The 16507-nt window shown below is 36.8% G+C and overlaps 1 protein-coding gene across 8 annotated transcripts in view; it reads left to right on the top strand.

The window, feature by feature from the left end:
• The window catches only part of ENAH (ENAH actin regulator), a 159285-nt gene that overhangs the window by 119120 nt on the left and 23658 nt on the right, over window positions 1-16507 (top strand). For all 8 annotated transcript variants that reach the window (XM_033195237.1, XM_033195236.1, XM_033195233.1 and 5 more), the window contains 2 exons: window positions 4319-4403; window positions 15357-15688. In XM_033195237.1, coding sequence (XP_033051128.1) covers window positions 4319-4403; window positions 15357-15688 — 417 coding nt within the window. The remainder of the gene's footprint in view (window positions 1-4318; window positions 4404-15356; window positions 15689-16507) is intronic.

Here is a 16507-nt window from a genome sequence, read left to right as displayed (position 1 = left end):
AGTGAATTGTGAATTTAGGCTTATTGATTGTTTTCTTTCACTCTCACTCTCATATGCACACGTGTGCACATATATGTATTGTTTGCATGGACAAACCAGGTATGTCACTTAGCCACCCCAAATTAGAGATAATAAGATATATACCTAAGGATACGTATCTATCTGTGTGTACAGATAGATATATATCCTTGTCTAAATTCTTTTTATTTCCACTTGTTTCTGAAACTTTCTGTTTTAAAAACCCAAGTTCCAAAGAGTTATTTTTAATTACTTGAGCTTTGAAAAGAAACCCCATATATACCTTTCTGACTCATGTGTACCTTGCTAGCCAGGTTATTTTATGAGAGATAGTTATTAAATGATATACAGTATTGCTCCAATTTTACATAAAGTGTTCAGCTCTGTGTATGTACTTTTTGTGACTCAGAATTTTTAATGTGACTCCTCAATACTAATGATACTTTTTTTTAACCTATGAAGAGAATTATTTTAAAATGTATGTACTTTCTGGTGTAGGCAAAGAAGTATGTGTCGCAAATTTCTTAAAAAAAAAAAAAAGGAAAGAAAAGGCTAATGTATTTATTAGTCACTTAAAGTTATATTTTAGGATTGTTCCAGAGGTCACAGTTACAGTAGTGAGCCTATTGTGTGGCTGTTCGTAAATCCTCCCTCTCTCTCCGAGATCCCACAATTAAACACTGCAGATTAAGTGTGTAATCAGTAACTTTTTCTCCTCATTTTTCTGCCTCCTCCTGGGGGTTTTTCCGGGCTATCTTTTGAACTAGCCATGAGTGATTATTGATATTTGTGTTATTAGGACTCTCTTTAGCTCATTTTGAAAACCCACCCAATGTTGTATACCTTTCTACTTAATATGTTGAGGTCCATACGCAGAATAATGGATACTTTACCCAATTGCAGAGAAAGTATTGATTTGACCTAAGTGAAGGTGAATCTTTAAAGTTGTAAAATAATGTGTTAAAAAGCAGATCTCCCCCCATTATTACCTTTAATTTAACTGTGTGCAAACAATATAATTACCACGTTGCTAAGTTTAAACTGGATTGTATTGTGTATATAATAACACCGATATGTCTTTTAGTCCTGTGTTTTTAAATAGTCTGTGGCTAATTGTGAAAATTAAAATGTGACATTAAGTGAAATGTGTTTTAACCAAAACTCAATATTGAAGGCAAGACTGACATGCAGTTCCTATTACAGAGTCTCCTGATCTGATTTTCATCATTTATAGGATACTGTATCAGTGACATTGCCACATTTCTCTGTTACAAACAGTAACTCACAAACTTTGCTATATATCTTCTTCTTGTAGTCAGGACAAATTAAGATCAGCCACTATCTTTGGCTGTGAGGGAGAGAACAAACTCTCAAACAGCTGCTATTCTTTATGATAACATAGAAAGAGCAAAGCAGGTTCACTGATTTCTTAACCTTGGTTGTTCTTCCCTCTTTTTCCCCTTCCCAAAGGGCTGTTAACCACCACATGATGCTCATAAAATATTGTCATTTGCCCACTGAAATGGTTATGAAAGTACCTATTTTGCATTTTATGAGAACACAGATACTCATTTAGTAATGTGACCTGTGTAAAGTAATGTTTATATTCGTGAACATACAGCAGCAGCTGACAGACTTTGCCTTATCCTAGTTGCTGCTTCATGTCATGTGGGGTGCCTTTGGTATTACTTAACAATTTTATAGCCCATTAGAATGTTTGACAAGAAGGAAAAATGTAATTGTGTACCTTAAGTTTATATTTACCTGGAACTTTTAATGTTTATAGTATGTTTGTATTAATTTTTAAATGCACATAAATTTCAATGTGCTAGTTACTGCAACCTGACAATCTGAAGAAGAAACAAACAAAACAACCAGATTAAATGTACATGTGAAAAGGTGCCAAGGGGAGTGATTCCGTGCACACACACACAGACACACACACACACACCCCCCATTTAAAGGATATCTGGAAAGACAAAAAGCCCAAAAATCCATTATCATCACAAAGAACCATGTAGAAAAGAATTGTTAAGAGTTGTTCTAGGATCAGAATTCTTCCCACTTTAAAAGGATCTTCCTTGAAGCTTTTATTGCAGCTGCAGGAATAAACTGTAGTAAATTTTTTTTATATGATAACAGCCACAAAATATTACCCACATTTAAAATATCTCCTTTCTGAACAGATTTGCTTAGTAACCTTTTAAAAAGCTTAAAAAGAAATATTCCAAAGCAGGTTCTGTAAATTGCTAAAAGATTTTCTTTTCTCAGCTTTTGTGAGTTACATTAAACTTGTGTTAGTTTTTTAAAAACCTGTTAAATAAAATAAATAGGATTGAGTTGAAAATTTGACGTTTTTTGAATCTGTATATTTGAATTAAAGCTGAGATTTTAATTGGCAAATTTAATCCATTAATATTACTTTTGATATATAACACCTATCCTAGGTGTGAATAGTACAATTGCATTCTTCTTTGAGGTAGATGCCAAACAAGTCTAACCTACTCACATTCAGCTGTTTCATTATTTAAGCAGCCTGAGGCTTTCAACTGAAATACTCAAGTAAACATTATTTTAAAAAATAGTTAAAACATAATGGTCTTGTGTGTTGCCCATGCTAAATGCTCACATTTAGTATTTTGGATATATAAAGTACATTCCCCAAATAATTTCATGCTACCTCAGATTTACCCCCCGCCTCCCGCACTTTGTATGTCCCCAGAAGAGAAGTCTTTTCCCTGTAAAGTATTAAACATTCGTGTATAGCCTAATGGGAGAGTCTGTTTTTACATCATTATTTTAATTTCCCAAGAAAAGAATTCTAGTCTGTTTACTAGACAGCAATCATGTATTTTCATTTATACAAACATTTATGTGTGTATTTAATTTCAAAAGTTTTGGTTTTTTTTTTGGTTATTGATTACATAGGATTAATTTTTTTTATATTTCCTTTATTTGGTTCTCAAAATAGCAGAGTCTTAGGAAATCTAATGTATCACTGCAGTTGTCATCAGTTTGTCTTTAGAGGACAAATGAAATGATTAAAAACATTTGTAAAGAGGTGAGAAAAAAAGTTAGTAGGTAAGTTCAGATCAAGTTAATTCTGTTTTTCCACACTTGGGATACACCAGTACTGCATTACATCCTAGTAAATCTTCCGGTTGTGAAATCTACTCCACTACTATAAAATACTTTGCATGATTAGCCCATAGATTATAAGAATTTAGTACACAGAAGCATTTATTTTGTAACTTTTAAATACCAGTTGTCTACAAATCTTTCAGAATATCTGTTAGGAGCATTTGCTGGTACACTAGAATTCACAAATACATGTAGTATGGCATTACTCATATATTCTTCTCCAAGAGTGGAAGATAACTACTGTTTCTTTACTTTCTTGTTTACTGGATTAGACTTTAAGATTGTTCTATTTTAACCCTAGGTATTATATATTAGCTCCAGTATTTATCTCATTTTGTGACAGATTTAATTTTTATATCCAATGACATTAAGATGTCCCAAATTCAGTGGCATTCTATCTAAGATGCAAAAAGCAGGTCTGCATTGTACATGGTATGTGGGAATGGATGGTCATTAGTGTCTCATGACAGAACCATGTTGTATGAATGCAAGATGTTTTTTTTTTCCCTTCTTACCCTAAATGAAAACTTAAAATTACTTGTTACATTAAAAAATTCAGTTCAGTAGGTTAATTACTATATGGAAGTTTAGCAAATGTTTGTTTTCACCAGTGCTGGAAATGCTAGGCCATTAGACAAAAATGGCAGCTTAAATTGGGCAAATTTGATAAATGCTTTAGCATACTGGAGTCTAGTAATAAGGTTCTCATGCTCTCTCTCTCTCCTGTTTTTCATTTCCAGTGTTCTATTTAGGTGAGTTTTTGAATTCTGATTTTTCATTTAAGTTCTCCCTCTCCACTTCATGAATAATTACCCCAAAGAGAATGTCTCATTGTCTTAGAAAATGTCAAGCTTAGGTGCCTCTTCAGATGCTCATCGAACACTTGTTTTACTCAAGCTCTTCATATATAAATGTTTCTTTTTCCTTATTGTTGATGTTTTCCATTTGTTTCAAGTAAGCCTTCTGGAGATGATGACAGTATTATGTTGCAGTCTTTCATTTGCTCTGTGTTATGTAAAGCTTATATTTTATTTTGCTAGACAAAAAGAAGACACGTTTGTAAATATGTGATGATTTTATGTTATTCTTATGATTTTATCTCCTCTATCCAGCTAGATATGAAGATAATGTTCATCTGTAATGTTTTCTCCCTCTGTAGGGCCAACATTGCCTAGACAAAACTCACAGCTACCTGCTCAAGTTCAAAATGGCCCATCCCAAGAAGAATTGGAAATTCAAAGAAGGTAAATTTGCAAGTTACTGTTTGTGCTTTTTCTTCATGCTTCAGAAGACAAAACTGAATATCCTGTGTTTAAGTCTTGTCAGCTGTTTGAGTCACAGCTTTTATTCTTATATTAGTAAGTTTTGCAACTATCATTAATAAGTTACCAGATACTTGTTATGCTCGACATGAGATGTTATAAAATTTCATACCTGTTTTGTTTTTGTTTTTGTTTTTTTGTAAAAATTTACTCAAGGTATGTTGAAAATATTGTAAATACACTTAACAGAATTCAAAATGTTTTATGGTTCAGGAAGTCTTACTTTTATAATTATAAAGTGATCTGTGACTACTGTGGTTTTCATGTGACGAATTTAACTAAAAAGTTGAAAATAGTGTTGGCTGTTTCTGTAACACATTTATCTTCAGATATTACTATAGGGTTTTGTAGTAGAATACAAAATCATTCTCTGCTGGGCAGCATTCTTCCATGACTGGGAGTTCTCTGAAAGTGGGCAGAGTAAGTAGGCTGACAGGCTAACCTTTGGAGTACCAGAATAGGGAGCAGGCAGGCCTCAGAACCGCACAAATGCTGAGCTACTTTAAAGCTCCACCGGAAGCCCCAATTCATCTGAGGCAGCTTCTTCAGTTTCTTTAAAGAATAGTCTTCCGTGGTAAATGCCATTCCATCCATTGAGCTGGGGTTGGGGAGGACAGGGGAGGAGCTGGTGCATATAGCTGTTCTGCGGATTTATTAATCAGCTTATTGTGGCACTGCTCATTCCCGTTCTCTCTACCTGTTAATCTGAAGTTAGATCTTCCTCAGGTTCCTCTTCCCATGTCTGCTTTGGCCGTCTTCAGTATGTGTTCTGGGTTATGGATGCCTCCGCTGCTCCATTTATTTATGTCACAGGCGTTGTTTGTTCTAAGTGCTTAAGTTATATTGGGAACGGGGAGGGAGTGGAGGGAATAAAAAGCCTTAAACTCATCAGACAATAAACATGACATGATATACTAGAAGACGGTAAATGCTATAGGGAAAAATGGAACAGAGTAAAGAGGATTATATGTTGTGGAGGGGCAGAGGGAAGTGCTGGTTGTAATTTTATTTTATTTTTCCATCCATTACTTATTAGTCTCAGTACTTGTGAGTTTAAATAGATTGGTCAGGGTAGTAGATCTCATTGAGATGAAAAGAAGGAATTAACCAAGCAGATATCTATGTAAATGCATTCTATGCAGAGGCCTTAAGGAAGGATGGTGCTTGTGTGTACAAGGGAAAACAAGGAGGCTGTGGAGGCTGGAGCAGAAGAGAGTATTAGGAGATGAGGTCAAAGGCGTAATAGAGGTCAGATCATGCAGGACCTTGCAGGCTACTCTGAAGAATTTAACCTTTACTCTGGGAGAAAGGAGAATCACCGTACAGTTTTGAACATAGGCATGGTCTGACTTAAAATTTTAGCAGAATCAGTCAGGCTGCTCTGTTGAGCCTACACTATTGAGAGACGACTTGAGGCAGGTACAGGGTTGTGACAGCAGCTCAACAAGAAAGCCAGTTAAGAGACTTTTGCAGTGAACTAGGCAGGAGATAATGGTGGCTTCCACCAGGTAATAGAAGTGGGTGTTGAGAAGTCAGATCCTTATGTCTTGGTGGATTTTATGGTGGGGTATGAGGGAAGGAGAGGGGTTGAGGTTTTTAGGCTAAGCTAGTGGGAAGGATGGAGTTGCCATTAATAGTTGAGAAAGACTGTGGAGCAGGCCTTGTTGGGGGATGTCAGAGATGAATTTTGGGGATGTTAGGTTCAGGTTTTTACTGGATGTCTAAGTAGAAATGTTGAATATTAATCTCTAGGAGACTAGGGAAGAATTCTAAACATATAACTCTTTCCTACCCTTTCTGTCTTCCAGAAATCTCATGATAAATTTGTCCTACTAATGACCACCACCTTCAGTTTTCTACTTGGTCATGGGTTTATTTAAATGCATTTTAATTATGTTTCTGGAATTTTAGTAGAATATTGGGGGAGATTACAGGACTGCTCAATCTACCAACCTGAATAAGAGTCCAGACACTCCTGTATTCTCATCTCCCTGCTCAGCATTCCTTATGGCTGCCTCTCCTCACATCCAGTTTACTTCTTTGGCCTGGCATTTAGGAACTCACCCCGTGTTTGTGTTTCACCCCTCATGACTGTCTCTGTCTACACCATACTCATCTTTCCCTCTGTATTTGTGTGTGGCATTCACCTCTTCTGACATGTCCTTCTCATATCCTTTCTATATTGTCATTTTCTGTAGACTCTTTTCCAGGCACACTGATGTTCTTCTTTTCTGAATTCCTGTAACTTAATCACACAGTATTTTGTATTTTCTTCGTAATTGTTTATTTTACATTTGAGTATTACCTCTGCAGTGAACATATGGGCTAATTTGAGAGTAGAAATCTCAATAAAATTTCTAATAAAAAGTCAAGAAATTTCTGGTACTGAATTAATCCATATGCAGGTTTTGGGGTATAAGACAGAAAATATATATGTTTGCCCTTTAATGTAGTAATTTTCTTCATTTTTGCCTAATTTTTCCCCCACTCTAAACCCATGGTTTGGAGGAGAAATTATTGACGTTTAGCTGGTAAACGGCCTTTTAGAGACTTCCCAGGTGCTAGGGAAGGCATTACCTAGGAAGGTTGTTGAGTTGATTACGATAACATACTCTTTTCTTGCTGCCTAGGATTTTCTGTGTTTTTTGAGAGTTGGTGGGAGGTTCATGGAGGAGGTGCTCTTTGAGCTGTGCCTAAAGAGGCAATAAAGTAGGAGTTTCCAGTCATAGAAGGGAAAAGCATTCCAGGAAGAAAGAGTAGGCGTGTAAAGGCAAGGAGATGCAAACACACATGCAATGTGAGTACGCTTCCTCCTTTCCCTTCCAGGACCAATGGTGTGGTTAGATGAGGTTGTGTCCACCTTGTAAGGGCCTTATATACTGTGCTAAGAAATTGCTTTTTAAAACTCTTTTCCTGAATTTGTCATATACTAGAAAAGCATCTTGCTTTCTATCACTTTAGTAAATTTCAAATTATAAGAAAGGTATTTGTCATTTTTATTTGACATATATCCCATGCAATCTGTTTTTGCCTGTGGTTAAACCATACTTGGAAAAAGATAATACAAAACTCTAAAATATATACTAAATATTTATATAGACGCTTAGTACTGGTTTTCACTTTCTCTCAGCTGATAGTAGTGCATGACTGGATCTGGTTGTGTAGGCTAGCAAATGGGAAGGATGTATAGCACAATCTAGTGTGAAGTTTGGTTCCCAGTGGAAATTATATTTCCAAAATTTATTTCATGTGGTTATTTATATAAAAATCATTTTTTAAAACTTGATTTAATCTTCAGAGGCACAATAAAATACCCTCAGGCCAACTTTATACTTCATGAACTGAGTGAAATTGTCTGTTAACTTTGGCTGTTTAACTGGCTTTTTTCTATACTATTACTGGAACGTGTAATGAGAAACATCAGTTTGCATTATAAATTCACAGCTGTGAGGATGTAGGTGAGGTGCCAAATGAAAAGAGGAATTAGGTGAAAGTTGGCCAACTTGGTTTCTTTCCCTTGCTCAGCTCCTAGACACTGGCAGCCAGACCTGTAGAGCCCAGCAAGAAACTAAGATTCCTCTTTGGGAAAATTGCCATTGGCCAAGAGAAGACAGAGATGTTGACACTCATCCTTGCCAGTGAAGCTCATTTACTTAAGGGCCTCTGATCAATTTTGGTGCTACTTATAAATATGAACAGACAGCCAAGGATCATCAAACCTTTCAGGCCAACTTCTATAAAAGAAAGACCAAAACAAAGAGTTGAAATTGTATGAAATTGTATGAAACAGATGCAATGCATGGAGCAGAAGAAAACCTAAAAATATACTGCATGCAATAGCTTCAGAGAACTAGGAGAGTATATTTCATTGATGAAATAAAAATTGATAGTTATTTTAAATGGATCACTCAGAGAACGAGAAAGTAAACTTGGAAACTTTTTTTAAAAAACTACCTTACCTTTTTTTTTTTTTTTTTTTTTTTTTGAGAAATAGAAGAGCTGGCGCACTGTGGCTGACGTCTATAATCCCAGCACTTTGGGAGGCTGAGGTGGGCAGATCATGAGGTCAGGAGTTCCGAAGACCAACCTGGCCAATATGGTCAAACCCGGTCTCTACTAAAAATTCAAAAATTAGCCAGGCCTGGTGGCACGCACCTATAGTTCCAGCCACTTGAGAGGCTGAGACAGAAGAATTGCTTGAACCTGGGAGGTGGAGGTTGCAATTAGCTGAGTTCGTGCCATTGCACCTTAGCCTGGCGACAGAGTGAAATTTCGTCTCAAAAAAAGAAAGAAAGAGAGAGAGAGAGCGAGGGAGGGAGGGAGGGAGGGAAGGAGGAAGGAAGGGAGGGAGGGAGGAGGAAGGAAGGAAGGAAGGAAGGAAGGAAGGAAGGAAGGAAGGAAACTAAGATTGAGGAATTTATTCTCTGAAAATAGTCCTAAAACTAAGAGGTGGCATATGAGAAAGAAAGTAAAGTAAGAAGAACAGATTAGAAGGTTCAGCATCCAAATAATAGAAATTCTGTTATTAGAGGAGAACAGAAACATGAAGAAATTGAATTTGCAAATAAATAACAAGAAAATCTGCTGGAACTCATTGATCATCTAGATCAAAGGTCCGCAAACTTTTTCTGGGAAGGGCCAGGTAGTAAACATTTTAGGCTTTATGGCCCATCTGTGTCATTTGCTAGACTCTTCCTTTGTAGCTCACCATAGACAACATGGAAATAAATGGGTGTAGCCAGATTTGGCCCTGGGGCTGTATACAGTTTGCTAGGTTCTGGTCTAGGTCAAAAAAGCCTGCCAAATTCCAGCCCAGTAACTGGGAAAAATACAAAGACCTCCCACCAAGGCCTCTCACTGTGGAATTTTAGAATGTCCTGGAATAAGTAAGATTTCAAATGCTTGGTAAGGGGTGGTGGGAGCGACGAAGGTGTGGGGGAGCTTCAAAATCCTGAGAGAATCTCTGTCCTGAGAGGAGATTTCTTCTGCACAACTTCCTAAGAAGCTATTGAAAGATGTGTTCCGTTAAGATGAAAGAGTGAAGCAAGAATGATGAACCCATGACAGCATCGAGGAGATAAGAAATCCACTTTAGGAAAGAGATGAGCAATTCCCAGCTCGACTAAGGTGAAATCAAAACCTAGGGAACAGTTGCCGGTTGGTGCCAGGAGGGCTGAAGGCTCCGGACGGGGTGTTTCTGAGGGAAAGCAAAACAAAAGAATAGAAAAACCTGACTGTGGTTCTGCTATGTTGGACTATGTTAATTGGGATTACAGTTCTAATGGAGAGTTTGGGGTGAAGTAAGGATAGGTGTATAGAAAAAGAATCAAATTTTAAAAAGTACTACTTTGTAGCACCAGAGTAAGGAAGAAATTGTTCTAGAAAGTAAGTGTGATGAGCAGCGAATTATGTGATACGTGAATATTGGTGTATCCAAAGTGGTGTTATGAGTTTATTGGAAAAATGGAGAAGAAAAAGTTTTGGGGGGCTAGGGATGTAGGAATTAAATCATTTGTATAGTAGGAAGTCAGATAACATCTAAATATGAAAAATCTGGAAGTAATAGTTCTAAATGAATTACTGTATTTAGAAACGAGATAGGTATCAGAGTATTGAAAATAATTGCTTCTGGGGAGCAAAATCAGAAGTGGTGAGCGTTAGTAAGAAGATTACTGTTTTGTTATAAGTCTTATAATTTGGCTTTATAAGTTATATATTACTACTGTTATGTTTAAGTTTTATTTTTAATAGAGTCAGTAGAGTAAATGTCTAAGTGTTAATTCTTTTTAGTCCAATACCCTTTATTATTATATCATTATTAAATAGTTTTTGGTTCCTACTCATATAATTAATATTTGACTTGGCCATGATGAGAAAATATATTCTAAGAACCATGAGTCAGTTCTATGTTAGTCTCCACATAGAACCTTAATATAGTTAATATCTATAAATAGTTCACAAATCACCAGTACTACCTGAAAGTTATAAAAGGGGAATAATAATTGTGGCACAGAACTGAGCAGTTGGAGCAATGAGAGTGTATAGCCCTCCTATTGGCCTTCAGAGGCAGGATGGACCGAAAGTTGACCGCCTTCTCTTGTGAGTATCAGCTCTTGCCTCAGCAGCTTTGTAATATTAAAACTTAGCTGTCTGATTACATTTTATCTATTTTTTATTTGTTTACTGATAGTGAAGTGAAATGCCCATGTTATACAATCAAACCATATCTGTGTAGTTTTATTTTCTGAGAAATGTCAATAATAATAGTGTTACTAAATGTTAACAACTCAGAACATTTTCCCTAGACTGTTCCTACTTCGTTTTGTTAAAATTGAAATCACTCTTATTTACCTAGTAACACTATTCATTACAGGTAAAGCTGGGTGAAATGTATTTTGAACTGATGTTACTTACGTTTTACTTATTTCAAGAAATGTCTTTGAGTCAACATAAACTAAATAATGAATATATATTTAAATCTCAATGTGGGCTGGTGCTTTGTGCATCTATTTACATTTGGGGATAGCTGTTTTGGAGAGAAATAGGTATTTGGGTGGTGGGAGGAACTGTGATTTTTTTAAATGCTTAAAAATAATACTGGTCATTTGCACTATAATTGTTTCTGAATAAAATTTATATTCTCAGAAACTTTCAAATTATTGTAGAATATACAGGCCTAGCTTAAAAGAAAAATTAAAGTAGTCTGTCAGGATTTTTCCGTGGTTCAGAATTAAGCCACTAGTTCTTTGAAAAAAGTCCTCAGACGATTCTATTAATGACTGAAGAAAACAGTTGGAGAGAGAACTCTAGGAAGAGGAGCCGTGCGCATTTCCAGTGTGTGAATTGGCAGCAATAATTCTGAGGAAAAGCAAAGTTTATAAATTTGGAAACTCCTCCTAGAAAGCTACACAAATGTCTTGCTTTAGAGGTCAAAACATGAAAGTCAAATTTATAAACCATCCAATGTAGGTGGGAATTATTCATGCCACACAAGATTCGGAAGCCAGAGATATTCTGCTTGAATCACTATTTTGGGAAATCCATTTAGATGGGCATCTTTTCAGCAAGCAGGCTAAAAATTAGCTTAAAGTGTTCAACACTTTCTTTTCTTACCTTCAGAACAAGAAAATAGAATCTCCTGCAGCTATATGAATTGCCTGCGTGAATCATCTGTCTGTGAACTTAGAAATATTCTCCAGCATTGTGCCCTTTTCCTGTATCAGTAGACACTCCTTATCTTTTATAGCATGAAAACCCTGGAATATGATGACATGTGGAACAGACTTCTTAAGTCAATACACCCTAGCTGTAAACACTGTTATTCAATAATTCTTTCAGATTCATCTCACTCATGCCTGGCCTTCTGCCTGTGACTTAAGCTTACTTTTTGTATGTGTTAAAAGCATTGTGTTGCTTAGAGAAACAGCCATTAACTTGGTAGTTAAAACCCACAACTAAGAACTTGAATGAGAAATGAAATGTAGTCATAGACTACTGTTTGGTTCAGCTGTGAGCGGTATTTACATTATCATGTTAATAAGCCCTGAATATTGATTTTCCATACTGGGAGAAGCATGAGTGGAGTGAGGGAGTTGTAGAAGGCCTCTTCCTGTTAGAAAATAGATAGTGAAAGCTAAAATGTAAGAAACAGCTACAAGAGTAGGAAATGGATGGGAGGGTTGGGGCAGTGAACTGCTGATTTTTGTTATAAATTTTAAAAACTATGTATTTGTGTTATTTTCATAAAATAGAAGAAGTAACAAATGTTCAAAGATCTAAAAACTTAGATTTTTTCATCATAGATTTCTTGGGACAGCTACTGTGCTCTTAAATATTTTTCTTTAGCTTCTATATTTAAATTTGTTCTAATTAGAATAATACGTGTGTATCTTTTGCCCTTTGGACCCAACAGATTGCTTAGAGCATTATATTTAAAATGGCCCATAGTTTTTGATTTGTGTCGAATGTTTGAAATTTAATACAAGCTCCAGCTGAGTTTATTAGCTGCAGGTTACTGGAAAAACAACAACCACCAACCCTGACTTTTCTCTGTTTATTATTAAAAATATTCTTTTGAATACGTCTGATTTCTTCCCCTCGTCCCTGCAGGAATATTGTTATCCCTCAAAAACTTTGGCAGCTGGTGATTTATCAAATAGCATAATGAAGTCAGTACTAGATCCTGAAACTCTCATTTTATTGGTAGCCAATATCTCAAACAACTACTCATAAATAAATAACTGCTCATAAACTCAGTTTCTTGTGTTTTTCTCTTGCAGTCATTGTTAAGTGTGGTGGTATGTCCAGGAGAGGCTGTGTGTTTTGTGAGAGCAGTGGGGTTGATGTATTTGTCAAATGGGCCTTTTCTTTTGTTGTATAGCCAGCTTAGAAAACATGAAGGAGAGAGCTTTTTGGAAAGATCTTACTGGTGTGTTCGTACCTCTGGAAGGAACAAAGGATAGCATGCATGTGCTGTCATTTAGCTTTGTCTCTAACTAGAACCCACACAGTTTCTTAGCCAGTCCAGAAAGTCCCAATTTGAAATTTCCAAATAATAATTATTGTTATAGCCTACATTGAGCGTTCTTGTGTTCCAAGTACTTCTTAAAGAGCTTTTTAGGTATTACTTCATTTAATCTTCCCCACAGTGCTATGAAATATATATGTGTAAGATAAAGATACCTTTTTTGGGGGAGGGAGACAGGGTCTTACTCTGTTACCCAGGCTGGGGTACAGGGGCACAATGTTAGCTCTCGACAGTGTCACAGCCACCTCCATCCCCAGGAGGACAATGTGACAATGTCACAGCCACCTCCATCCCCAGGGTTCAAGTGATCCTCCTGCCTCAGCCTCCCAAGTAGCTGGGATTACAGGCACATACCACCAGGCCCGGCTGATTTTTGTAATTTTAGTAGAGACAGGGTTCCACCATGTTGGCCAGGCTAGTCTCGAACTCCTGACCTCAGGTGATCCATTGGCCTCGGCCTCCCAAAGTGCTGGGATTATAGGCATGAGCCACCATGCCTGGCAAAGATAACTTTTTTTTTAGGGAAAGTTAATTGACACTTTTCCTAAAGACAATTTGGAACCGTGTGTTAAAAATCTTAAATTCATACCTTTTCACCTAGCAAAATTTGTGTCCTTATTGATCCTATAGAAACAGAAAAAGATTGAAAGATGAAGACAAATGTTGTTGCAGTATTGCCAATAGTGTTAGGATAACTTAATATCCTACTATAGGAGATTGCTTAGACTCAGGACAGCTAAACAATCGAATATTATTATGCACTCATGGAAAATAAAGATGCTGAACTAAGTGGCTTAGGATAACACACACTCTCTCTCTCTCTGTGTGTGTGTGTGTGTGTGTGTGTGTGTGTGTGTGTGAGAGATTCCAGTCAGAGTTGTACACACAGGCAGGTCCTCATCCTAGATAGCCTCAATTTTACTAGCTTATGTCTTTTTCCTTCCTCCCTTCCTTCCCTTCTTTTTCCTCCTTCCCTTCTTTTTCTTCCTTCTTCCCTTCCTCTTTTTCTTTCAGTTTTTGGAGACAAGGTCTCGTTCTGTTGCCTGGGGCTGATGAGTGGTGATGCAATCCTAGCTTACTGTAGCCTCAGACTCCTAGGCCCAAGCAATCCTTCTCCCTCAGCCTCCCAAGTAGCTGGGAATACAGGTGCATGCCACCATGCCTGGCTGATTTTAAATTTTTTTGTAGAGATAGGTCTTGCTTCATTGCCCAGGCCCATCTTGAACTCTTGGCCTCAAACCGTCCTCCCACCTCAGCCTCCCGAAGTGCTAGGATTACGGGCCTGAGCCACTTCACCCAGACCAACTTTCACCATATATTAAGCGAGAGAAAGGAAAGCAGATTTCACAGTAGCGGGAAATGATCACATTTTATTACGTTTTTAAAGTTTATGTGTGTATTTTTACACGAGGGAAAGTCTATTGGGGGAGGGTGTGTGTGGGGGAGGGTGTGTGTGTGTGTATGTATATGTGTATATATAGATGTATCTTTATATACATATGTTGATGATAGTTGCCTCTGGATATGAGATTTCAGTCATTTAAAGTTTATTTCTTGTTTCTTGACCCTTTTTCATTCAGTAAACTTTTTTTTTTTTTTTTTTTGAGATGGAGTCTTGCTCTGTCACCCAGGTAGGAGTGTGGTGGCATGATCTCGGCTTACTGCAGCCTCTGCCTCCCAGGTTCAAGCGATTCTTCTGCCTCAGCCTCCCAAGTAGCTGGGATTATAGGCGCACGCCACCACGCCTGGCTAATTTTTTATATTTTTGGTAGAGATGGGGTTTCCCCATATGGGCCAGGACATCCTGATCTTGAACTCCTGACCTCAGGTCATCCACCCGTCTTGGCCTCCCAAAGTGCTGGGATTAGAGGTGTGAGTCACTGCACCCGACCCATTCAGTAAATATTTATTGAGCTACTGCTGTGGCCAACCATTGTATTTTCTGAAATGATAATTATTATTTGTACAGTTAAATTTGATGTTAAGAAGGATATTGCAATTTTACAAAGTTTTTCATTAAATGATTAAAATAATAACTTGGTTATTAAAGTGGTGTGTTATTTGGAAAATTCATTTACTTGCAACAGTACTCATGAAAAGTACAGAATAAAATGAAATGTTAGTGTAATGTGCTGAAGCATTCAGCCAGTATGATGCTAATAGGAGAAATGATTTTTATTTGTATGCAACAGTCTCTATCCAAGGTAGTCTTCATGTGGGAGGAGAGATGTTTGCATGCTCTACATTGCTTTTATTTGACTCACAAATAAAGTTTACATAGGTGAAAAGAATCACTTTTTCATGATGAGTAGCCGTAGATGCATGTTTTTACCTTTTTTTTTTTCCAGACAACTGCAAGAACAGCAACGGCAAAAGGAGCTGGAGCGGGAAAGGCTGGAGCGAGAAAGAATGGAAAGAGAAAGGTTGGAGAGAGAGAGGTTAGAAAGGGAAAGGCTGGAGAGGGAGCGACTGGAACAAGAACAGCTGGAGAGAGAGAGACAAGAACGGGAACGGCAGGAACGCCTGGAGCGGCAGGAACGCCTAGATCGGGAGAGGCAAGAAAGACAAGAACGAGAGAGGCTGGAGAGACTGGAACGGGAGCGGCAAGAAAGGGAGCGACAAGAACAGTTAGAAAGGGAACAGCTGGAATGGGAGAGAGAGCGCAGAATATCAAGTGCTGGTAAGAAGTTTACAAACTCTTCTGTGTTCTATCTGAGCTTGGATGATGTCTCTTGTGTAGTCATGTGTTAAAATATTTCACATTTGAGATGTTTGGGATTAAGCCATACAATTTGAAATGATGAAAAATATGCAGCAATTACTACTTTAACATTTTCTTTTTATTTCTCTCTGTATTGCTTTTATTGCTTGGAGACTTAAAGAAAGCTCTTGGAAATTTTTATTCTGCCATTCTAATTCTTCTGACTCCCTATAAATTGGCTATAAAGTGTAAGTGTGTTTTTATGGGAAATTTTTTATACTGGATGAACTTCAAATATATTTCCCTCATAAGATCACTTAAATTGTCTCAAATACTATAGTACTATAGTACCATTCAACAAGAAATTTGCTTGATTACATTCTAAAGATTTTGGAGGAAGAATTATTTTAGAGAAATATTCTCTAAAACTGACTATTTAAATATACTTTCTAGTATTACGAAAAATTAGTGAAAATTATGAAATCTGATGGAATTTACTGAAAGACATAAGGCTTAATATATGGCTGAAAGTTTGAGATATTTTAACATTTATTAAAATTAACATTCATTATAGGATTTAAGAATACTCCTTATGGCCTATATAAAAAGTCTCAATGTGGTTTGATTAAACAGTGGTTGGTTGGTTGGTTTATTAAGTTACTTTATGTATTTTTAGCTACCTAATTATTTTCTGGAGTTATGACCAACAAAACAAAACTTTTCCACAAGTAAGCATTGAATAGGAGGTTTCTCACCTCATTAAATGTTTTACCAACTTTACAACTTTTGCTATTTGTT

This window comes from Trachypithecus francoisi, unplaced genomic scaffold (genome assembly GCF_009764315.1).
Source record: "Trachypithecus francoisi isolate TF-2019V2 unplaced genomic scaffold, Tfra_2.0 Lachesis_group5, whole genome shotgun sequence".
Lineage (NCBI taxonomy): Eukaryota > Metazoa > Chordata > Mammalia > Primates > Cercopithecidae > Trachypithecus > Trachypithecus francoisi.
Note: the sequence above shows the minus strand (reverse complement) of the source record. Positions and strands in the feature narration are given on the sequence as shown.